Source organism: Callionymus lyra, chromosome 1 (assembly GCF_982586985.1).
Source record: "Callionymus lyra chromosome 1, fCalLyr1.hap1.1, whole genome shotgun sequence".
Taxonomy (NCBI): Eukaryota; Metazoa; Chordata; class Actinopteri; order Syngnathiformes; family Callionymidae; genus Callionymus; species Callionymus lyra.
The window spans coordinates 11,026,317-11,050,813 of NC_141818.1; the positions used below are offsets into that span (position 1 = coordinate 11,026,317).

At 39.1% G+C, this 24,497-nt stretch overlaps 1 protein-coding gene across 1 annotated transcript; it reads right to left on the minus strand.

The window, feature by feature from the left end:
• Positions 1 to 615: 615 nt before the first annotated feature.
• On the minus strand, positions 616 to 20,666 carry limk2 (LIM domain kinase 2). The gene is made up of 16 exons (XM_087792937.1): positions 20,443 to 20,666; positions 20,252 to 20,348; positions 13,768 to 13,903; positions 9,119 to 9,228; positions 8,855 to 9,040; positions 7,945 to 8,050; positions 6,039 to 6,253; positions 5,781 to 5,967; positions 5,469 to 5,555; positions 5,085 to 5,216; positions 4,158 to 4,214; positions 3,977 to 4,042; positions 2,899 to 3,073; positions 2,768 to 2,823; positions 2,528 to 2,685; positions 616 to 1,493 (listed from the first exon to the last, which is right to left on the minus strand). The coding sequence occupies exons 1-16, from the start codon at positions 20,456 to 20,458 to the stop codon at positions 1,298 to 1,300; spliced, it is 1,980 nt and encodes a 659-aa protein (XP_087649063.1). The 5' UTR covers positions 20,459 to 20,666; the 3' UTR covers positions 616 to 1,297.
• Between the last annotated feature and the right edge of the window lie 3,831 nt (positions 20,667 to 24,497).

Here is a 24,497-nt window from a genome sequence, read left to right on the forward strand (position 1 = left end):
CCTCAAATTCTCTTATTTAAAAAAAAACTTTTTTTTTTTATATTTGATTAAAGGGAAATTGAGAGACTAAGAGTTAATTTTGTTTTCTGCTCAAGGTCGCTGTTGTTTTTAGTGGTTCACAGACACAACAGCCCAGGATGAAGTCTAAACTCGACTCCTGTCTTCATATTTTGTTCTGATAAATATTTCAGCGGAAAAAAGTCCACGAAGTAACGTAATGGCTGATGTCATTTAGTATCTTTAATTTATCTTAGTTGTAAATGAAAGAGACTTTTTCTGGTTAAAGAGAAAACTTTTTTTTTATTATTTGGGATGATGTCATTTATTATTTTAGCTACTATTACTGATTCATGATTCATTACAAGAGCTCATTGATCACTCAAAATTGGGTTTTTAACTGAGTTCAATAGAAACTAAACATTTTTCCATCTGTCATTAATGACGTCAACTTTATGAGGCAGTGTATTGCAATTATTTCTGCCCCGGCTCAGAAGGGCGATAAACTTTATTGCAAAAAGTTACTCCTACTGTTGCTCGAGAGCAACACACACACACTCACACACACACACACACACACACACTCACACACTCACACAATAAACGTCGCAGCCAAAATCCATTCCACAGAGTTTATTCATGAAAAAACTATCGAGATATAAATAACAGTGGTTACACGTCATAGTACCCTGCAGGAGGCGCTAACCAGTTTTGAAACATGTCCACCGTTAACGAAATGTCTAACACTTCCCATTTGACCGATCGCAGATTTATGTACAAATGTATTTACAGTTCATCCTGGTATGTACAAAGAAGAACAACGCTGGCTACAGGAGCTTTCAAGAAAGAAAGTTCAGAACAATGTGCAGATTTTTTTTTTTTTGTTAAACAGGTTTCTCCAGATCCTCTTCTTAACCCCGCCTCCTGTCTACATGTCAATCAAGCGACATTGGCCCCTTGCTAGCTTCGGCAGTGAAATTCTCCCTCTAGTGGTTGAGAAGAAATCTGCGCTTGAAGAAGAGCCGTCTCATGGAATGTGTCTAAACGCAGGAAAGGCTTTTATTTCTCAACACTGATAATCGTGAACCCCCCAACATCCCCGCACCCCCCCAATCAGAGAAACAAGGAACTTTCTTGAAATGCGTCTTTCATTCACGCCTGGCATCGATACAGTCGCTGCTCCAGCTACATCAGGTTCTCCAGTTAAAAAAGAAAATGGCTCGGCTACAGCTTCGCTCTCCCGGCTTTAGTGCAGCAGGTTCTCACAGGTGTCTGTAAACGCGTACGGGTCCCTCGGGTACTAGCCACTGCCGCTGGTGGCGCTGGAACAGTCCGGCGACGCGGCCTGGGAGCTGCCCGGCACTGAGCCATCTTTGGGCCAGTAGAGCTGCCTCAGGTTCCGGTGGAAGTCCTCCAGCTCGTTGGGCAGCGGGATCCCCAGGTCCAGGTAGAGGGACAGAGCCCCGAAGTAGTCGTCCAGCTTCTGGAAGGACGGACTGAAGGACGGAAGAAGAGTTTTTAGTATAAAACTTAATGTTTTATGACTCTTGGTCTCACTGGTGTAACTTCATGTTTGAATGACAACAGTGTCTTCAGGTCACGATTAACTTGAAGACAAAGTTATTTTTAATATTTGTGCTGCTTGAGAAGTCAAATGAAGAAACTGTCAAACTTAACCGATTTGTTCCCAAACTCGTCTTCGCGCTTTTGGCTCTGTGCCCGTGACGAGACGTTTAAATTGCAGCAAAAATGCTTCAAAGAAAACTAATTATATAAGAATTAAAAACAATTATGTTTTCGCCACGTTTCGCCAACTATGCTCGTTCCGCCCGACATTGTTATTGCGGTACGCGCCTCTAGGGGGCGCACGGACCACTTTGGAACTTCACTCAGCTGCTCAAACAAAAGCTGTCAATCAGACCAGACCTACGAAGGCCTCTTTTTTTTTGACATTAAAATGGGCGGGTCTAACGTATTTCTGGAGCAGTGATTGGTTGGACAAGAACAATTTCCCGAAGGAGACCTCCTGAGGGATCAATAAAGTTTTACCTTACCTTACCTTAACAACAAACTAAAGCAATTACACTAAACTAAAGCATGCACCAGGAGTGGAAGAACCTTACATTAGCAACAATTAGAGACGGTGTTATGATGAATAACCGTTGAATAATAGGCTAAATCTCTTTTTTCTTTACGTTTAAACATCGTTTATATTCTCACATAATTGACACCACAGAGTTCATTGTGAAGAATGTTCTAATACCTGAGTATTTAAACCATTTGTTAGACTTGAAGAGAGACATTAAACTGTGGTTTGCTCAGCCAGCTGTCCAGGAAATGAATAACTTGTGTACTCTGATCCCAAGAACAAAGTAGTTAACGGGACACAAACACACACATTATACACAATATTTACTGGCCTGTGATCTCATCAAATGCTCTGCTTCAGAGAGACGTTAGCCTTGTCCATTTTATGTCATGTCATAAAAGCGTGATGTCATAGATAAGTGAATGAATAAGACACACTCACCGCTCTTCTGGCGTGAGGTCGCAGCACGCGACCGCCAGTGGAAAGAAGGCCGGAGGACAATCGTCGGGGAGAAACTTCTCCACAAACTTCCCGACATTGAGGCCAAAGTCCAGAGTCCTGGGGAGGCACTCGGGGTCGGCGTAGACCTTGCCGATAATCTGAACGACAACACGAGAGGATCAGCGTTGGTCAGGGAGGTCACACGTGTCATTAAAGTGTATAAATCCGTCACACTCTCACCTCACACAGAACGATCCCGAAAGAGAAAATATCCACTTTCTCGTCATATCGTTTACCTGTAGAAAAACACGGACGAAGGATTAATGAACTGTTGCCGACTCAGCGAAAAATCGACTTGATCCCAGACTCACCGTTCAGCATCTCTGGTGCCATCCAGTAAGGGTTCCCCACCACAGTGTACCGCTTCTTCCGGTCGATGCGCTTCAACACCCGCTTCTTGTTGGACGCCTTCTCGTTCATGGGTCGAATCTTCTCTTCCACGATTGGCCGAGAGAGTCCGAAGTCTGCCACGACCACGGTGTTGTCCTGTCGATGAAGACGAGTCATCAGTGAAACTTAGAATTGAAGAATTATTATGAAGTCTGAGTTTGAATGGCAAAGATCTTTGGAAGTACATCAGTGCCCACAATAAATTGAAAGGTTGAAATTAACAAATAAAGTTCTGAAATGTTTGTTTTTTAATTTAAATGCTTTTTTTTCCAGCATTAAATTATTTATTTGGAATTATTGAATTCAATAATTTCTATATTGAAAGATTTAAATGTTTTTCGTTCAGTAATTCTATTTAATAATTTCTATATTGGATTTTTAAAATAATAGAATAACTTTTTTACGAAAAGAGTTTGATATTTCAATTCTAATAATCCAAGTGTATTTTCTACGTTCAACATTTTTCTTTATTTAAAGCCTTTTAAATAAAATGAAGTTAAATTAAAAGTTGTTGGTATAATAATGCAACCATGATTGGCTCCTAGCTCTTGATATTGTCTGGGGGGCACTATTAAACCAACATTTTATATTGAATTAAAAAGGCTAAGGATGGAAAAATATTGAATTTAGAAAATGTATTTTTGAATTATCGGTATAACAATATCAGACCCCATGTGTAAATCTTTAAAAATTCTAATTGTTTTATTTCATTATTAAAAAATAAATGAAAAAAATATTGAATTGAATGATCAAAAAATGAATGCTTTTCAAAACAGCTGATATACGCATCAATAAAGTGAACTTAATAACGTCCAGTCATGTGCAGCCTCTTGGTGCCGCTCCGACACCAGAGATGACATAATCCCCGGCTATTCTCCGTGAGACCTGATCTGTGGATCGCCGACCACAGAACCCCTTGGGACGGCGGTGATAACAGCAGCGACGATAAACCGCACAATAAAAGTGGTGTTGGTGGACCTGGTGTGTTACATCACTTACCAGTTTAACTAGGCAGTTGGGCGAGTTGAGGTCTCTGTGGATGATGCTCATGGAATGGAGATAAGCCTGGACGAAGAACGAGATTAAGGGATTAATGCCATTTAGTTCATGATTAAACTCAATCTCATTTATAATTATTTTCCCTTCCTGACTTAATCATGGTTTGAGTGGATTAACTCACCATGCCGGAGGCGATGCTCTTTGCAAAGCTAACCCTCTGCTCCCATGGAAACGGGTCCTGGTGGAGGAGGAGAAGAACCAGAACATTAATATGAGGACTTGATTGTTTTAAGGATAAGTAAGTAAGTAATTTTTATTTATATAGAGTTTTTCCAGACCAGGGTCACAAAGCGCTTAAACAATAAAAACAATATTCAATAAAGTATATACTTTAAAGTACAAGATAAAACTGAGAACACAACAGGAGTTCCAGAAAATCAAGGAAAAGCCTGAACAAATAAAAACGTCTTAAGATGTTTCTTGAAGGAGTCAGTAGATCATCAAACACAGAGAGAGGAAGATCGTTCCAAAGCTTAGGAGCAACAGTCTGGAAGGATTTCTCTCCTCTGGTCCTGAACCGTGTACGTGGAACCATCAGAAGATTCTGATCCACAGACCTCAGAGCCCGAGCTGGGGTGTAAGGCTGGATCAGATCACTGATGTAAGGAACAGCCTGACCATGAATAGATCTTAAGTAAGAACCAGAATTTTAAAGTTGATCCTGAAAGAAACTGGAAGCCAGTGAAGAGTTTTAAGGATCGGACAAATGTGAGTTCTTCTACTTGAGCGGGTCAGAATTCTCGCTGCAGAGTTCTGAATCAACTGCAGGCGAGACAGATCCTTCTTGTTAAGACATGAAAATAAACTGTTGCAATAGTCCAGGCGAGAAGACACAAACGCAAAAGTAACCCCTTTTTCCCTTCACAAGTGGCTGTTGTGCAGCAGATACTTTAAATGTCTCCAGGTGATACTGTTTGCTAACCGACGCAACCCTCCGTCAGAGTTCGCTCGGGGTCACAGCCCCTGTCAATCACAGCTCAGACTTGAACCTGGTACACTGAGGGTTTTTTGTGCTCGCCTGTCGCGGGTGTAACAAGGTTTGACTCACGGTGTCTCTGATGAAATCCTTGAGCGTGCCTCCTTCGATGTACTCGGTGATGAGGTTCAGCTTCTTGTCCTTGTAGAGCACGCCGATGAACCTCAGAACATGGGGGTGATCCAGGCACCGCATCACTTTGACCTTCAGTCGAGGATGGAAAAAAAGAAGTACGTTAGACGAGTTTCTTGATCGACATTGAAGGTTCGCTACTTTCATAGCAAGTTCATGGCACCGTATGTCATTTTAAATGTCCTTCCACTTCTGAACAAGCTCAATTTAAGGAGCTAGCGTTCTTTTCAGCAACTAAACTTTTCCCACAGGAAGCGTGAAACTCGGAGAGGTGGACACAGAGCAGAGTCTGTGAGGAAGTGCAGGCCTGCTGCGTCCAATTACCTCTTTAAGGAAGGTTTTCTGAGTCTCCTCATCACAGCGGATCAGCTCCTTCATCACCATCACCTCTCCCGTGGCTTTATGAGTCACCTGAGGAGGCAAGAGACAAACGTCAGAGACAGATAGCCAGTACTTAGAACATTACTCCTCAGCCTCTGGAGGCTTAAGTGTTGTTCCAAATGTAAGATTATCTAAAGCCTTGGAAGATTTAAAAGCAATACTTTCGAGATACTCTCCCGTCGATCGGTTAAACTTATATCAAATGAGATCATTTTTCGGAAAAAGAAAAGGAAGCACTAGCTTTTGACGCCTCACCTTAATGGCCTGTCCAAAGAAGCCCTTCCCCAGAACCTCCCCGTGAATGAGGTCGCATGGTCGGAAGATCCGATGCGAGCAGCTATTGGGAGACCTCAGAGACTCGGAGCGTCCGAAATCTCGCGTGATAAACGGCAACTCTTTGGGAGAGTTTGGCCCTGGAGACTTGCAGATGCTGTTGCTGCGCCTGTGGGTGGAGAATGTTGCGCTCATTAGCTCATCCTTCATCGAACGCTTCAGTATTTCTCCTTCACACACCTCAGTGACCTCCGCTTGAGCGTGCCGTCATCCACCACGTCGGTGCGCTCCAGGACCGCGTTGGTCGGCGAGGACAGGCGCATGCGGGAGGTCGCCGGGACCCCGTGGTGATTCCTGGGCGAGCTGAGCTTCAGGCGGTCCAGACGCTGCCGGACCGGGTCGTACTCGATGAGCAACTGCAGCGTGTGACTCGTGCAGTGGATCAGATCGTCCACCTAGAAGAGTGGAATCGGATTAGATTTGATGGATTGTTGAAGGATACCTTTGCAAGCAGAAATACAAGTTGTGACAGTGTAATGATTGAGGGTCAGTTTAGGGGCAGTAAAAGTATCATGATGTTCTTTTCTACGTTAACCTTTGTATCCTTTGTATCCTTTGTCTTTGTTATTTTTCTTTGATCTATGTTCTTTATCTTTATCTTTAGACTCGGACTGTATCATCTTGTTCTTTCTCTTTATTTCTCTTTGTTCTTGTTCTTATTTTTATTTTTATTTATTTTTATGAATAATTGCTGTTTTGCTGTGGCTAATTGGAAAAATATAGTAATGGGACTTGTAGTTTCATTAGTAGTATCAATAGTTGCATTATTAGCACTAGAAGAATCATAGCAGTAGCAGTTGTAGCAGTAGCACTAGAAGCATTAATAGCAGTAACAGTAGTATTTATAGCAATAGCACTAGAAGCATTAATAAAAAGTAACAGTAGCATCTATAGCAACAGCACTAGCAGCATTACTAAAAGTAACAGTAGCATCCATAGCAATAGCAGTAGTATTATTAACAGTAACAGTAGCATTGACAGCAAGAGCACTAGTAGCATTAATAACAGTAACAGTAGCATCTATAGTAATAGCACTAGTAGCATTAATAACAGTAACAGTAGCATCTATAGTAATAGCACTAGTAGCATTAATAACAGTAACAGTAGCATCTATAGTAATAGCACTAGTAGCATTAATAACAGTAACAGTACTATCTATAGCAATAGCACTAGTAGTATTAATAACAGAAACAGTAGCATCTATAGCAATAGCACTAGTAGCATTAATAACAGTAGCGTCTATAGCAACAGCACTAGCCTGGAAAAGCGCTATACAAATAAAAATGACTTACTTAGATTAATAAAAGTAACAGTAGCATTGACAGCTAAAGCCCTAGTAGCTTTAATAACAGTAACAGTAGCATTGACAGCTAAAGCACTAGTAGCTTTAATGGCAGTAACTGTATCATCGATAGCAATTGCACTCGTAATATCAATAGCACCATTATAATTATAACTAAAGTTATGTGGATTGTTTTTCATGCTGTAATTGCCGTCATCTCTCGGCCTAAGAAATGAATTCGACTCCACCTTTAGTAGATGGAAAGACAAGCACAACTGGTAGCAGCAGTAGTTTTAGCAGTACTATCTGCAGCAGCAATAGTAATAGCACGATCAAAGAATAGTTGCATTTGTATCATCCATAAGTACTTTTACTGGCACTATAATAGTAGTTTTTTTTTCTAGAAGTGGAGACAGTTTGTTCAGAGTAAAATACAAAAAGCCAAATTAGAATCATCCGAATTCTCTGTTAGTGAAAGCAACCTGTCGACTCACTGTTCATGTTACGGATACAGAGTTGATCAGCAACTCAAGCGCACAATAAATAGGCAAACAATGGTTGAATTGGCATGAATACAAGAGTGACTGAGCGAGGGCGAGGTTGTGGGAAAAAAGCGACAGCCATTGAACATACCGTCCTCTCCCTGCTCAACTATGTCATAAACGACGGGGAATGTGAGGAACGGCAGGAATTCCACATATAGTTAATGAACGATTACACGGGTTGCACATTACCTTTGGCCATAATCAAAGGTTTTATATCGGGTCATAAACTCCATGAGGCCGGCATTAAGTCACTTCTCACCTCCTCCTCCAACAAGGATCCCACTGGAAGGCCGTTAATCTCCAGAATCCTGTCTCCGACGTGGATGGCATTCCGCACTTCTGGACTAATAAGCATCCCCCTCACCCTGGTGGGAACACAACAGAGTGTTGATGAAGTACAAGTACAGACAGGCTGACAGGAGAAAAACAAACAAGTACTAAGAAAGTGACATTAAAGTGCATCTGCTTTCTGTGTGTCACATTCTTAAATATTTACCAGTGGTGTGTATGGTCAATAATCTGGCGATATGATACACATATTTTGCGATACTGTAGAAAGTAGTAACAATGTAGTATTGTCCGAGTATTTGACTCTGGTGTTGCAGAATTTACAGACCGCTTGAATCATGACAAAGTCGTTACTTCCATTCGTTTTGAAACCAAAATATGTCCAAATATCATCTTTAAAAGTAAGTAAGTAAGTAATTTTTATTTATATAGCGCTTTTCCAGACCAGGGTCACAGAGCGCTTAAACAATCAAAATAATATTCAATAAAGTATATACTTTAAAGGTCAAGATAAATCTGATAACACAACAGGAGTTCCAGAAAATCAAGGAAAAGCCTGAACAAATAGAAACTGCTGTATCCTCTCGTCCTCAGTCATTGTCAGATCATACAGAATTTCATTGTTCCTTTAGCTGTGGAGGACGTAACGACTGCTGCCATTTGTGAATTAGAAAAATATACTGTATATATATATATATTTTTACACACATTAAAACACAAAGCCTAAAATTATGATTATAACAATAAAATATGATTTGCAAAAAGCAAAAAAAGGTAAATTTGAACATCGCTACAGTATTGAAGAATATTCAAAAACAATAATCAATATTTTTCCACACCCCTACAGCACAACATCAGGTGTAACTCTGGCAGACACTTACTCTTTGACTTGCACACTTGCTGATCCATTGACGTCCGGAACCACAGAGACCGAAAACCCTCTCTTGCCGTTGGCCGCCGAGGGCATGGAGACCAGGGTGACGGTGTGGGGCAGCGAGTCGAGGACGGAGTCGTGCGAACGCTTCTCCAACATGGGCGTAAGAACCACCTGCTTGTGGCACTTCCCGCTGACGGAAGCAAAGACAAAGTTACAGCCGGTGTCGTTCGTGAAGGAAGAACCAGGAGGGTGAGGGTCCAGGACTTACCAGTAGAGTTTGGACCTCTCCACCAGGGCGTAGGTGTCCCTCTCCTCGATGACCACCTTGCAGCTCAGACAGACGAAGCACTCGGGGTGATACTTGTGTTCTCCTGCCACCTGGATCCGAGGGGAAATAAAGACGTTTCAATCCGATGCAGACTCACTGTGGCTTCCGTGTGACATGTGTTGATGATTCCCTCGCGTGTTAACACTGGACCCTCCTCCTATCACCTCCTATCACTGACACAACCTCAACACCTGCTTCACTCTCAGTCTGTCTGGAATCTAACCATGATCTCATCCTCGGCAGGTCTGAGACGCTTCTCCATGTTCACTTTGCTCACGTCGTGACTAAGCTTGTCCAGTGTTTATTTCCTCAATTCTCTCACGCAAGCTGAAGTCATGATGCACCTGAGCAGGTGAACAAAACTACTATCATGGTTTAAGATACTTACAGTTCCTTCGGACGAGGTGGCGGCACTGAACCAGTTCCCCATTGTATCTTGAAAACTAAAGACTCCTGAACAAAAAAAATTCTAAAAGCAAAATGTAGCTCTAGTAATACTAGTAGTATTTAACTAGTACTACAAAAGTAAGAAACTGAAGACTTGCACGCACTCGGTGTGATGTGCAGCACAACTGTAGTATAATGGATGAGCATCTGAGACTGGGACGAAGATTTGACGTCACGTAAACCTTTGTTCAAAAGCTTTGATCTTCTTTGATCTTCACGTCACGATTACCGTAAAGTCCGGGGACGTTATTCGCAGGTAACGTCCGAGCGTCTTGACAGCGACGTTGCCAGGTTTGTCATATTCCGCCAATTAGGGTTTTCATTAAAAACGTTGGTTTGAGTAGAGACATAGCTTTATTTTTGTTTTGGTATAAAATATTTTGCACAATATAGTGATAATTTGCATCGGTGGTTTGTTTTATCGGGGAAGTTTTAATGTGGATTTTGGGCTGGATCTGGCAACCCAGCACTTCTGCTCCTCTCGCTGCGCAAACGATCACGTGAGAATCTAAAAATCGATTCAACTAATTATTAAATTTAAATTTAAATTATGATTTTATAAATCTCTAATATTGTCGAAATACATTTTAAAAAAGTTTTCTTTGATTTAAAAAAAAAAAAAACGTCGTTTCTCGTATGGACAAAACATGTGGTATTTGACGTTTTTTTTTTAAATCCAAAAGCAATTAGATAGATGACATAGACATAATGTATATACCCTTTTAAACACATTTGAAAATGTAATAAAAAACGGAAAATATCTCAAACGCTTCCTGTTTTTTTTTTTTTTTTTTTTTTTTTTTTTTAAATCATAGACAACCTATGGAAATATATTGCACACATTGTGCCAAACTTTTAAAAATACAAGCAATGCATATATAAATGATCATCGAGAAAAAGGTTCACAGTGAGTTAGAAATATATGCCAATACAAACGTAAAAAAAAAACCCCACAGCAACACAGTAAGAGTAAAGATACTTTAACAACTTGGACGTTCTTCCATAGTCCTCGTCCTCCATTCAAACTTCCTGAGCCAAGTCTGGGAAAAGATTCTTTGGCGTTACAAAGAGACCGGAGTGATGTAAGCCAAAGTGTTTGGACATCGGTCTGACTGCACTTCATTGCATCTGAAGCCAGTGACATCACGCACATTCCTCTGCAGGCTCAAACAGACCACCACACCAGCGAAGCAGAGCATGATCGAGGCAAGTAAAATACCAAATGTTTACACCAAACACCCCTATTTTTAAGTCTGCATTATGAAGAAGTAAAAACTTGTATGCACTCAAAGATAGAGAGTTCATGTCTGTCTACCTCAGACAGGCGAGCTAGTGCAAGTTAAACATTTGTTAAAAAAAAATCAATGTCTCTTTATCATCATACAATGTCCAACAGCTTCTTAATAAACAGTGAGCTTCAGTCCATTTGGTGTGTTGGATACAATCCACGGAAGTGACTTGGTCTTGTTTTGTTTGGATTTTTGGGTCCTCTGGGAGAAAAAGCTCCTCCTTTCATGTCCCTTACCATCCCGTCTTCTTGTTAGAGCACTAATGACTCTGCCAGGAAAACATCCAGGCTTACTTTCATCGCAACAGATACAGTTCATTTACAAGAGCCTGAACTGAAAACTCTGTGTTAATCACTCAAGCGATCGCTGCAGTGAAGAATTGATGAAGTTGACCTTTTCAAAAAGGTCTAAAGTTTGAGCAGCTGCTCGTCTTCTATCGGTTCGCAACAGACGTAAATCAATATTAATGTAAAAAGAACAGACGCATGATAGTTCATCGACAAATGATTTCACCACCTGACACACATTTAAAATCATCTTTGCTGGCTCCGACACAAATGTATTTTTCTGTGACATACTGTTGTAGATTTAAAGTTCCTGCTTCTCGTTTGAAGTATTTTCATTTTAAATATACATGCGAGCAATACATGTCTTAATATTACTTACATACAACAATAGTTATGTGGTTGTTCTAAAAATGTTATCTTTGCAAATATAAATTAATAACAACTATAATTAAAGAAATGTCAAACATGTTTTTTTTCCGACTGCAAATAAATACTACATCACATCCTTGTGGACAATTAAAAGTAATTAATCCATCTATTTTACTGTATTTTGAAAGAAAACCAGAGTAACTCATATTAATGGAATGACAATGATAATGTTAATTTCTTATTTTGACATCTCCACAATACTTTTCTACTTTGGAATTCTTGTCTTTAAATACATGTCGTGTTGTGTACTTCAGGATCAATTTGTGTGCATATACACTACATTTTACCCACTTTAATGAAATACATCTGAACAAAATAGACATTTAATGATTAAATAAAGCTGCAGTTGCAGCTTCTCTCCCAGCCAGAGTTAAATCATCCAAATAAAATGTAAAGAATGAAAAGTGCTTGATGGCCCTTCAATTAACAAAGAATTCAAGTTCTACTCACAAACAAACCAGGCCGGCTGCACACGGATCAGAAAATAACCACGGTGCAAAATTTTCAACAGAACTCTGGCATGTGAAAACCCAGGCAGGACATCAAAAGAACAAACAACAACAACAGGAGAAAAACAATAGTCTTTAAAGGGGGAAACTTGGACAGGCAGCTCTGCAGAATCCTTCTCTGCGAGTCGCCACAATGATTCTCTTTCTGGATAAGAGGAGCGGATGCCAAGTATGTTCTGCCAAAAACACTCTGGCTGATGAACCGAATGCCAATAGCAAATAAAGGAGGCCATTATGTTTCGCCTGTTGGCAGAGAATAGAAAACTTCATGTTGGACGAGCGAGGGCAATATTATTCTGAACATGGCCTCCTATGAGACGCCGCGTCCTGCCGTTTACATCCCAGAATATAAACAGGTACGAGACGTGTGATGTTTAAATCGCAGTGAAAGTATGAAATGGGTTCAGCGCTCGGCTCGAGATACCTCTTGACAGCGTGACTGACTGGCTGTGGTTGTATCTTCAGGCCACATCGGCCACATGTTACATGACAGACCCCGCAAAACCCACTCATGTTCTACCCTCTTCCTGCTTGTTCCACTGTGCTCTGGAAGAAGTGAACTGTGGAGAACTTCTGTTCGGTGAAGAAGCTAAAAAGGGGCCTCAAGAGGGGGGCCTTGGGGTTATAATTCCTAAGTGAGTTGGAGGGCTGCGTGGCTCTGCAGCCGTCCGTGTGAAACCGAAGCTCATCTGCGAATGTAATCGTCACAATAAACCTAATGCATGTTATTATTAATCTCAAGTGGGGAGAAGGGAGCGCGGAGAGCATTGAAACGCTTCGAGGGAATTCTGGTATTATTTAAGTAGAGGGGAGGGGGATGTTGGCAGACCTTGTGGAGGCCTGCTTTCAAACCTGGCATGTAGCTCCAACAAGCCCCGACACAATGAGTCGAGCTGACAGTCACAAGTAACAAGATGAGCTTTTCGACTCCAGGAATGTTGGTGCAAAACAAAAATATATGCAGAAATATTTAGAACCTTCTCAGTAAAACATGACCTCCTCTTTATATTATTATAACACTCTTTTAATTTTCCAACTTATAGTAAAACAAAAGAATACAGAAATGAAAATAAAATGAAAACCTGTTAAAACCTCTCACTACAAAATTTCAGTTAAACTAAATGTATATATTAGCAATTAAAAAGACAAATTATACTTGAATTAACTATATTCTTGTAAAAAACTGCTTCAGAACTTTAGGCTGTTTACAGAGTGCATTGGTTTTAGCACATGACTGGTACTAATCTTTATATAAATATTTGTTTAAAATAATATTCATTATTAATGAATTACTAATTAATGTTTTAAATACAATCCTGGTTAGCAATAGTTTTAAACTCCCAGAAAAGCAGCAAACTTTATCTTTTCATACAAAAACAAATTTAAAATAGCCAGAAAACACTTTTTTAAAGGTAAAAAATATATCATAACAAATAAGATTCATCTTGAACCTTAGTCCATCTTAAAGGTTCTGTAAACAAATAAATATATTTGAATTTATTAATAATTTGAGTACATGTTTGAATATTATAACCAAAACCACCAACAAGGATGAGGCGGATCCACTTCAAGGAGGTTTGGGAGCAATGACCCGAGCGGTGTTTTGAACAAGGCGTGCGAAGACTCACCATGGCAGGTCCAGTCATGAGCAGGGAGCAGCCATGACAGAGCTCTCCAAACTTTTCCCAGTAGTGTTTACGACAGTACAGCTTCCCAGCTTTCTCGTAGTACCAGTTAGTCAGGTGATCGCAGCACACGGAGCACCTGAGCGGAGAAAAAAACAGCATTAAATGAGGAAGATGATCTAAAAATATGATAGTCGAGAATTGTTTTATTTCCTTCTCCTGACTCAACATGTTTAATTCCTGAGCTGCTGAAGTCAGATTTCATCAAACGTATACATGGGGGTTGTATCAGGTTAGCATCAGCTAGAGGCGTTTTTCCTTTGGATGAGTTTGTGTTGGTTCCATCACGAGCCACATACCTGAAATGTGCCCAGTCTTGTAACAGGTGTGTGTTGTTGTCATTCAATAAATTAAAAAAAAAAGAAAAAAAAGTGAAACTACTTTCTTCCATCAGTGCGAAGGTTATCAAAACAAACTGATTAGGGTTTTCGACTGTCATTGTGCACTTTCTTATCTGGCGGCTCGATGTAAACAAATAGTCTGAGGGGCAAAGGTCAAACTCTCAGCATTCAACATGCAATTAGACAACGACAGTTGTCATGGGAACATCAGGTTTTACGTCGACCCTCTTACTAATGAACTTGACCTACCCACGAAGAACTAGAGTGTGACACGACCTGAGATCATGGGGCGTCCGTTTCGGCACCGAAACATAAAAACTTTGATGAGTATTTATGTGATGACCTAAGATGTTGTTGTGAATCACGGACTAGTAAGTGAAACGGTGACATAAGAAGAGAACCACATGTTCGTATCTTGACCTCCAATCTTAACAACTCTCAAAGGGATTAAGTATCTGAAAATCCAAGACAATTATTGCATTGCAAGTGAAGATCCATGACTTTAACTGATGGTTTTTTTATCAATTCAAATCACGCAAAAGCAACGCCTATGAAATAATTAATCACATTTAAGTGTTTTGATCAACAAACTAAATTAAAATGTATGTAAATTGACCCACATTTAAAATCGAATTGAAGTCATTTAACAGTTACAACAATACCTCAGCCAAGGAGCTAATTTCTAAATGGCATCAATTCATTGTGGTGGCTTATGGTAAAAAGCACATTGCGTGAGAGTGCAGATATTAAATCAGTGGCCTTCCCTAGTATTCCAAACTCTTCCTCCAAACAGCTTCCTAGAAACTCATGTTTTTCAATTAGCAACACAATTGTCACCACAATTGCATGAAACTCGTTCTATTTTTTGATATGGTTTCATACCGCGTTTTTCGTTTAGGTCAAGCATTCCGGTTTGTGCTGGTTCTCAGCCGATCCGGTCGCATGATCTGAATCCAGATGGTACTCCCAAAAATAGGTGCTGAAACATCCTAAAAATTTCATCAAAGTCTATTCGCGGCTTATTAAGTTAGATTGTTTACAAACAAACGAGCCAACGCCAGTGAAAACAAACCGCCACTCCTTGGCAGGGGTGACAAAAGGACAAGTCATTTGAAGTGTTTTTGCGCTACTTATCGTTGCCATAGTGCCAAATACACATTGGTGTTGCTCATTATCTAATACATGAAGGAAATAAATAAGGTGTAATAGTGTTTAAGTCCCCACCTTTTTTTTTTTAGAAAGTTATAAAATTGGAGATATTATCCCACGTTCGATGAGTCAACTAAAATGCTCGGGTTCAATTTCGAAGCCCTTCCTGATGCATATCGTTCGGAAAAATGAGTCTAGACTGTGAAAATGTTGGAAGCACCTGCAGTGAGTCGACGTCAATCAAACGAGATTTACTGGTTATGCAGATTTGACAGCGGGTTGGGCTGGAGAAATAATCTTTGAGCCACTTTGGGAAAGTCTGATGCACGGCACACCGTGTTCTGGTTGAAGGTCCATACATCAAACATGGCGTACAGAGGGTCACCTGTGATTTACAGCCACCATGACAACATACCATATTTAGAATTCTTCCAGAGAAAGGAACAGAGTGTTTCCTACGGTTGTTTAAACGCACTCAATGTATGCTCGCTAGTTTATTTCCGTTTACACTGATGTGCTCCTTCCTCTGCAGGTATAGAGATGATCCAGGCTTATTGACTTTGGCACCGGCTGCAGATATTTCAGAGGTTTCTGGCATTAGTTAGGGGGGAGCGAAGTGAAGACCATATGTTTGACTCTCCATTGTGCCGTGAGAGGAGAGCGAAGGAGGGGCTACAGCTCTGTTTTAATACGGAGTGGCGTCGACGCTCATGTAAATAAATCTTGAAAGCAGGTGATTTCAATCTGATGAGGGTATGTGGGAATGGACCGAGTCTCGCTAGAACCTGAAGATTTGGGGGAAAGATACCGTCCCCCCCAATCATACGAATGAGGCCAAGATCTCCCCGCAATGAGGGCTTAAGTCTGGGGAGTTGAAGTGGTTGAAACCCAATTCTGCCTGGAGCACGGAGCATATGAATGTGTGGCAGAGCATGCTCGGTGACATAGATTATTATCTATAATCAAAGGTCAGGCCAAATGTCTTCATGTGTTGCTGCTCACATACGTGAACGCTAAGCCTCGCCCGTGACCCTCGGGAGGGTTCTGATTCTGATTGACCTCGCTTAACTCTGGAACAAAACCGCAAGATGGTTTCCTTCTACAACAGACGACTTTCCAAGTCTTCTGCAAGGTCTAATGACTGGAGGTGAAAGAATAAAAATGTTTATACATTTGTTTGTCGAAAAATGATTTACATTTATGTGTTGCAAACAAACGTCTGGCCACTAGCAGTCATTACGTCCTCACAGTCTCAGATCCCGGCAATGACTGAGGACGAGAGGATACAGTTGACTCAGCCGCTTTTAAAGCTGATGTTTGGACATATTTTGGCTTCAAAGCAAATAAAAGAAGTGACGAAGAGCAGAGTCTAGTACTTGGGCAATCGTACAGATATAAGATTGTTCCTGCAGTATTGCAATATCGTATCGTTGCACCAGTATCGTGAAACTTATCGTATGGCAAGATTTTTGGAAGTACACACCCCTATAAAACTCATTCTTCTTCTGTGCGTAATGACTAAAAAAACAGGGTTTTTATTCTACAATTTATTCCCATATGGAAGGTGCATTACTACTCTATTGTAAAAGTTTTTAGGAAAAAGATTCTCTTTATGGATCCATGAATCCAGTTGAAAAGTACTTTACTGTAAAACAAACTGTAAAACCGACAGCAGACTATGAGCAGTTCTGTGTTTGAGCTACCAACCCTCCTTCTTAGCACATAGACTCTAATGGCTTTCAGGATGTTTTTATCAATAAAGCCACACAGTCGTTCTGTTCAAACCCCGTCAGGATGATCACAGGCACCAGAGAGACCAGTGAAGAGTCCACTGTCTCGGCTGGAATGTCAGACATTCAGTATCTGTTCAGGTGCAGCAGGAAAACAAACTGTTGACCTCCGCTGCTGCCCTGAAGACAAAAGAGCAACCATGCAGAAGTCAGACAAGCTGTAATTACTACCCATTAAGGGCTGATTCGTGTATTTTAAATAATTATATAACCGTTTTTATGAAAACATGGAGTTTCCTTTCATCTGTCCCGGATGAACGGAGGGAGGCTGAACAAACTCAGGTGGTTTGTCAATGAACAATGGAGCGCCACACGAGAAAATATACATGAGTCATTTCCTTAAATCCACATTTGTACTGGACTCTGCCGTTGCTGGCACGTTGGCAGTTGTAAGGGAGGAACCATTAATAGTGGCCTTAATGACCTTCATGACTTTTTGTGGATTTTTATCTCAGGGGTGGGGAGCTCGCTTTTCCAAATGTTCCCCTACGATAACCTTCCTGCCTACAATGGCGATGCATTTCTGCCTCAGTCCTCAACAAAAAGAAACAAAATAAAAACCCACACCTGATCCCATTTAGATAAGTGAAGCATTGGCTCATGATTATAAAATCACAAGCCATCGTTTTGTAACTATTGGAATGATATTTAAGACAGATCTAAAATGAATTGTTGACAAAAATCAGGTGAGCAATTGCTTCACTTTTAAATTGAATTTTCTAATTAAATTAGGCACATTTTTCTCAGGAACACCGATACTTTAAATACAGAGAGAAATTAAAATTCCTAAGGAGCCACATTATATACTGTGACTGATTGGTGGGGCCGTCAAGCCAAAAGAAAAGAGGGAAGGTGAGTGGCCTTATCATGATTGATAAACGCCTAAAAATCTGAAGTAAAAAACTAAAAAAAAAGATTGCAACTGTAACTATGCCTTATACTGTGTATAGTATTTTTAGATGGACATGAAATAACCACATGAAGCCAAAATTTGAAGGAGGAAAAACTAAAATTAATTTCTAAAATAAGAATTTGAACAAGTCACACTAAGAAAGTTTTATGGTTTTAATGAGGCCTGCATCAACAAAGTCAAAGTGCAGCATGTGGCCCCCGGGACGCACTTTTCCAGGTGTGCTTTAACTCTTTAAGATCTGAATGCAGACCCCAGTGTGATCCTGGTTGAATAAGGCATTTAAACAAAACATACTTGCCAGTAAGTTACAAGATAATATTTATAATCTCAGAGTAAATAATTAACCACTCCTATTTTCTAGAATATCATGAACCAAATATTTGCTTTTCACTTCATATTTTAGCAAATTAAAATGTCACATCTGCAAAAGAAAATAACATTTTGAATGATTATTTTTGCATACTTTGAATTGTGTAGAAATGTGAACGCTCAATAACAACTGACGTCTAAAAGCATGTTAAGTAAACCTCAGACTTGAATTAGCCTTCGAGCTAAAACAACCATCAAGGCAATAGTCTTCAAGTCTCAACTCATTTACCTGAACTGTCATGTCTATGCTCTTGTGCAATCTTGTTAAGAGTTGGTTAAAGGGAGTGTTAGCGCCTTAGAGAGGGTTCGCTTGTTACTTGTCATGTTTGCAATAGATCTTGATCATCAAAAAAACAACATATATTACATATACTATTCAGCATAACGCTTCACTTTAAATACTAAAGATATTTGATGGTGAAAAATGTTGAGACTTCCCGTTTCAATTAAAGACTGAAGGAGGTCAAGAATGAAAACAAACCCACAAATAATGGACTCATCATAATCTCTCGGACACAATGAAGCCTCGCTGATGATTCATAGAGAGTCTGAGAAGGGAGACTTGCACCCGTGAATCGCCATTAAGGAATGCAGACTACTAAGCCAGACTGTTACCTATAGGTGTTACTGGAACATGAGCGATGTCAGTGTGCAAGAATGCTCAACGTGTTGCTCCAGACAGAGGGCAGGGTGGCACCACGGTTAAATGGATTAGAAGTTGGCTTGAAAACCAAACAACAGAATATGCAAAACCAATGATACGTAGATCTTCACACCCACTGCAGCGCATGTCAGGTTTGAACAAGTTATGACTTCAAAATTGGACTTTTTTCCCCAAGTTTGTTTTATCACTAAATCAAAACTTGGGATGAAATAGTTAAAATAAAATGTCCATTTTAAGTGAAAACTCTTTTGTATTAATGTTGGCTCAAGAGCTTAGATTTGAGTTACTTAACTGGACTCATGGTTAAAAATATAATTTCATAAATGATTATAACTTGCAGAAAGTTACTGGACAAGGAAATGGAAAAATAAATCTGCAGATTGGTTTTCCCCTTGGTGACGCCAAATGTTTTTTTGTGGTTAAGATAAGTACTAAATGCAAACAGAAACCAACGTTCAAACGTTCTCCGTCAACCAGTAATTTATTAAAAAATGGTTGTAATCTTTAACATGTACAGGGGGGTAACGTATATCAGGGGGTCCCCAACCTTTTTTAGCACCACGGCCCGATTTAATGTGGGCGTTATAATCAGGGACCGACCATCATATAAAAACATCATTCACTAGTTTTCCGGTTTATTTTTGGAGTAAACTCAACCGAAACTAGCGATTCAAGAGTCACAGGCTTATGTTACTTTAAAGAAAAACACGTCTTTTTTTTCAAAACAAAACACAGAAAGTAATAATCAATAGAATAGAAAATCAATTGTTTTTTTCTTACATGCCTCACACACCACTACTGTATTGATGATAAAATAGTCATAGTTTATTATGATCCTATCACTGTAACTAACAAGTAGAGATGATTGTATTAAAGGTATTTGACCACAGAGTAAGTGACCTCTTCAGAATTAAAGTCCTCTCTCTGGAGGAGAAACTTGTATTGACTCACGAGGATACAAGTGTCTAAACTAATCTTCTGACACCAGCTGCTGCACAAACACACTAAAAAAAAACAAAAAAACAAGTGGAATATTGAGACTACAATGGAGACGCTTCTGGGATGATCCACAAGGTCGACGGTAAATAAACCCAAACATGTTGAAAAACACGGTCAATGCAAAAGTGACGACGAAGCCACATTCCAGCCCCAGATAAAGGTGTTGTTCTTGAGCATGAACGTAAGCCAGAAGGACACTCACTGGAAGCAGGCGTTGTGCCAGGAGTCCTGGAGAACTTTCATGTGGAACGAGTCCTGGATCCTTCCACCACATCCCGCACAGAAGCGCTCGTCTGCTCCTGACGCGAGAGAAAACAAAACACGACAAACGGTGAATTTTTTGGAGAAGAAATGGAGTGAGACTCGTAAACAAACTACACCTTTCCAGCTCACCTTCGGAGTCTTCCATCTACCTTCTGCTCGCGTCGCTTCCAGACCAACTAGAAGCTCGTCATGGTGGGTCAGTGGTTCTGCTGCAGAGGGTCGTTCGTTCACCTAAACACACGAGAGTCCAGGTTCTTCGCGACCGAGAAGAAAACACAGAAATTCCTTCAGCTCCCCACAGAGAAGTGTAACCAAACACTTCTGGCAGGACTGGGGAAGCGCAGCGCTGATGGCAGGATCGGTGACGTCATGCAGTCTCGACATTCCTGCCTGCAGAGCGGAAGTGCTTAAATGTAGCACCTGGAAACACGCGAGCCCCCTAGTGGTCGCAAAGAGCGTTGCGTCAACATAACAAAGGGATTCTCATTTTAGAATCATTTTTCTTAAAAGTTTTCTTGACATCTATTCCGTGTGAGGTTATCGCGATTAACTCTAAAACACCACTAAATAAATAGAAACGTGGTGCAAGTTTAAAATGTAATTATGGTGCTTTATGGCCTTTTATTTTAGCATGAATTTTTCTATTCACTTATTGGATAATACGTATTGAAATATCTAAAAATACATTATTGTAAAACGATTTTTAATTAATATAATTTGCATGGTAAATTAGATAAATAAATAAATATTTAGAAACAGCTTCTTTCCTCTGGCCATCAGACTGCTGAATGAAATATGACTTGAGCTATGCACTATTTCAAATATTATGTATTTATGCTATTTATAACATATTAGCACTATTTTTTAACTTATTTATATTTATACTTTAATATACATTAATTATTATATGCAATATTTAAAACGTTATTTATTTATTCTGTTATACTATATTGCACTATTTTTAAACTTATTTATATTTATATTTATACTTTTTATATATACATTCATTCTGCTGTGTTTTTTAACGGTTTCCAAGCAATTAAATTTTGTTGCCAGTTTCACTGCTGTGTTTTCTGAGCAATGACAATAAAAGAAAGTCTAAAGTCTAAATTCATGATATTTTACTTGTAATTTATTTCAATTACTTTTTATTTAAATTTATCTTTCTATTTTATTGTATTTACTCATTTATTTGTTTAATAATAATTGTTATTTTATGAAATTAGTTTTTACTCCAATTGTATTATTATTATTTAGGGTGTATTGAATCGACTATAAACCGAATTTCATTGCACAGCTATTTAAAAAAAATGTTGTTCTTTGACAATAAATGGAATTTATTATTATCTATTAAGCGATCAATTCACAATAGATAATAAATAACTGGTAAACTGTAATTATATAATGTAAAATTACGATAAAGGAAAAGCTTTTTATTGGTAAAAGACTTTTCTTTAGGAATCTCATAAAAATACAAGTATTTTCCGTAGATATGTATTTATATACGAACCAGAACCATTTGTGTCCTGTAGAAGTGTAAATAATGTACACAGTACATGTCCATTGGAAGGTGAGCAGCGCCCCCTTCCGTAAAGGAGTGTGTCTAGCAGCCTAAATCCTTCATGTTCTGCTTAGACGTAGTTAACAAGTTATACAAATGTTTGCAACTCATATCTAAAACTGAGAAGACTTGCCTTTCTGGCTTCCTGAAATAAATTGAAGTTTATTTAGGCACCAATGTATTTACTAGCGACTCAACGGCACAAGGATTATTTTCCAGATTTGACTATTAAACTTTGTTAATGCCGTTTGCAGTTCGTTCCATTTAAGGAGCTGGACAACTATATTTAATAGTTGTGGGTAAATTTACATTTATAAGATAACAAATGTATATCAGATAAACACATTACAAAAAAGGCAAATATGACATATTTTGTACATGTGGTAATAAACTAAATAACCTTTCTTTCCATTTCACATGGACCTAAATTTAAGCAACCGTTTAAAAGCAGGAATCCATCGTAGCAACTGTTGCCTGACAAAACATGAGGAACTTGCACCAACTTTCATTTGTTGACATTGACACACTTTAAATGGCAAAAACAAATGATGCATACATCTTCAATAAATGATGCATACATCTTTACTTGACATACACTGGTTGAAACCAAAATGGGGTTTGGACAAGTTATTGGTTCAAAATTGGCTGTTTTCTTTCCACATTTATTTTATTACGGAATAAAAACCTGGCATACAATACTTCAAATTAACTTTCATTTTAGTAAAAACTCCTTAAATGTATGTTGGATATAGATGTGGCTCATGAGCTAAGACTTACTTATCTCACCTTGTGGTAAAAAATATACAAAATACAAATGTTACTTTACACAACATTGATGGTTAAGGTGTGGGGAAAAAAAATCATACAAACTTCTGCATTTCAGTGGGATTAACAGAGGAAACAAAAGAAAATTCCGTTGTACCAGGTGTCAAAAATGAATTATCTTTCACGTCTCCATAACAGGTTGTTACAAGTTTGGTAATCCATGGTGTGGGTGTTACTGGCCTCAGATCTAGGGGAATCTGGTCGGTATCCGTAGACTCAGGGCGGAAGGGCACTGTGAACCTGTAGTAAACTGTGGATTAAATGAGGCCAGAGAGATTAAATAGTCAACGGTTCATTTTATAACTTGAAAAATCTGGGGGGGGGGGGGGTATGTTTCATAAAACTTGAAATCAGGGCCTTTTTCTTTTTTTTTTAAACATATTTTTATTGATTTTCAGATATTAAGACATACATTTTGAAACACACACAAAATAAGTAAAATAAAAGGTATAATACAAAAATGAAGAAAGATCCCACCCTCCACCCCCGTAGAAAACCACCCCGCGGTCTCAGAAATCCAGACCCCCACACACCTCTTAACAATCAGGGCTTGACAAAGACAGATGAATAAAATATAACAATGGTGAAAACATTCTTGTATATATATACATACACACACATAAAACGAATCAACTCAAAGAGGAACAATGATGCATAATAGTATATATTGATACAAACAGACAAAAAGAAAAAAAAGAAAAAACAATACTCCATACATATGGTGGTAAAAATAAAAATATAACCCAAACTGTTAAAGTATTATGTAAGGTTTAGCTCTTTAACATGCTGCATGAAAGGGGACCAGGTTTCATGAAACTTCTCCAGACAATTTGACCGACTGTATTTTATTTTCTCTAACTGCAACATAGAGAGAAGTTCTTGAACCCAACTCTTAAATGATGGTGGCTTGTCTGACTTCCACTGCAGAAGAACAAGTCTGCGTGCCATCAGTGAGGAAAATGCAATTGCGTTTGCATGTGCTGTTGATACAGAGAGGTCAGGTGGAGGTCGACAAATATACAGATGTGTGGAGAAGGTGTTATTGCTTTTTTACACATGTGGGAAATACATTCAAATATTCTACTCCATAAACTTTTGAGTGATGGACAATACCAGAACATATGACCCAAAGTAGCTGGGCTGTGAGAAAATCTTAAACAATGTGGACTGACGTCTGGCCAGATTTTAGCAAGTCTCTCATTTGAATAATGCAAACGATGTAACACTTTAAATTGTATGAGACGTTGCTGTATGCAGTAAGATGACGAATGGATACACTCTAAGCTACGCTGCCAGAAACTTGCAGATAATTTAATGTTTATATCTTGTTCCCAGGCTAGTTTAGTTGTATCCCATGACAGAGGTTTGACATTTTGCATGATATATATATATATTTTGGAAATATTACCTTTTATGTGTGGATTTAAGGAAAGAATCTCATTGCATGTGTTGTTGGATTGCACAAGTGGACATTTAAGATATTTATTGGCAAAACTCCTGACTTGGAGATATTTGAAGAAATTACTTTTATGAAGATTGTGTTTTTGTTGTAGATATTCAAATGTTAGAAAATGATTATTTTGAATCAAGTCTTTTAGAAATACCAGTCCACTACTGTGCCAGACCTGGAAACCAGTGTCCATCTCGGATGGGGGGAAAAGATGGTTATTCAATAAGGGAGAGAATGTAATTCAATCTTTTAAATTAAAATGTTTCCGAAATTGATTCCAAATCTTTCTAGAATTTTTCACAACAGGGTTGGAGATCTGGTGCTGGCCTGAGTTTTGAAGTGATTGTG

Bases quoted from the DNA above. Each gene is read 5' to 3' on its own strand.
- limk2 (XM_087792937.1), bottom strand. The intron at 3,074-3,976 runs GTAAGTGATGTA...CTTCATCGACAG, and splicing joins CCAACTGCCTAGTTAAACTG to GACAACACCGTGGTCGTGGC. The intron at 1,494-2,527 runs GTGAGTGTGTCT...TCCGTCCTTCAG, and splicing joins GACCTCACGCCAGAAGAGCG to TCCGTCCTTCCAGAAGCTGG.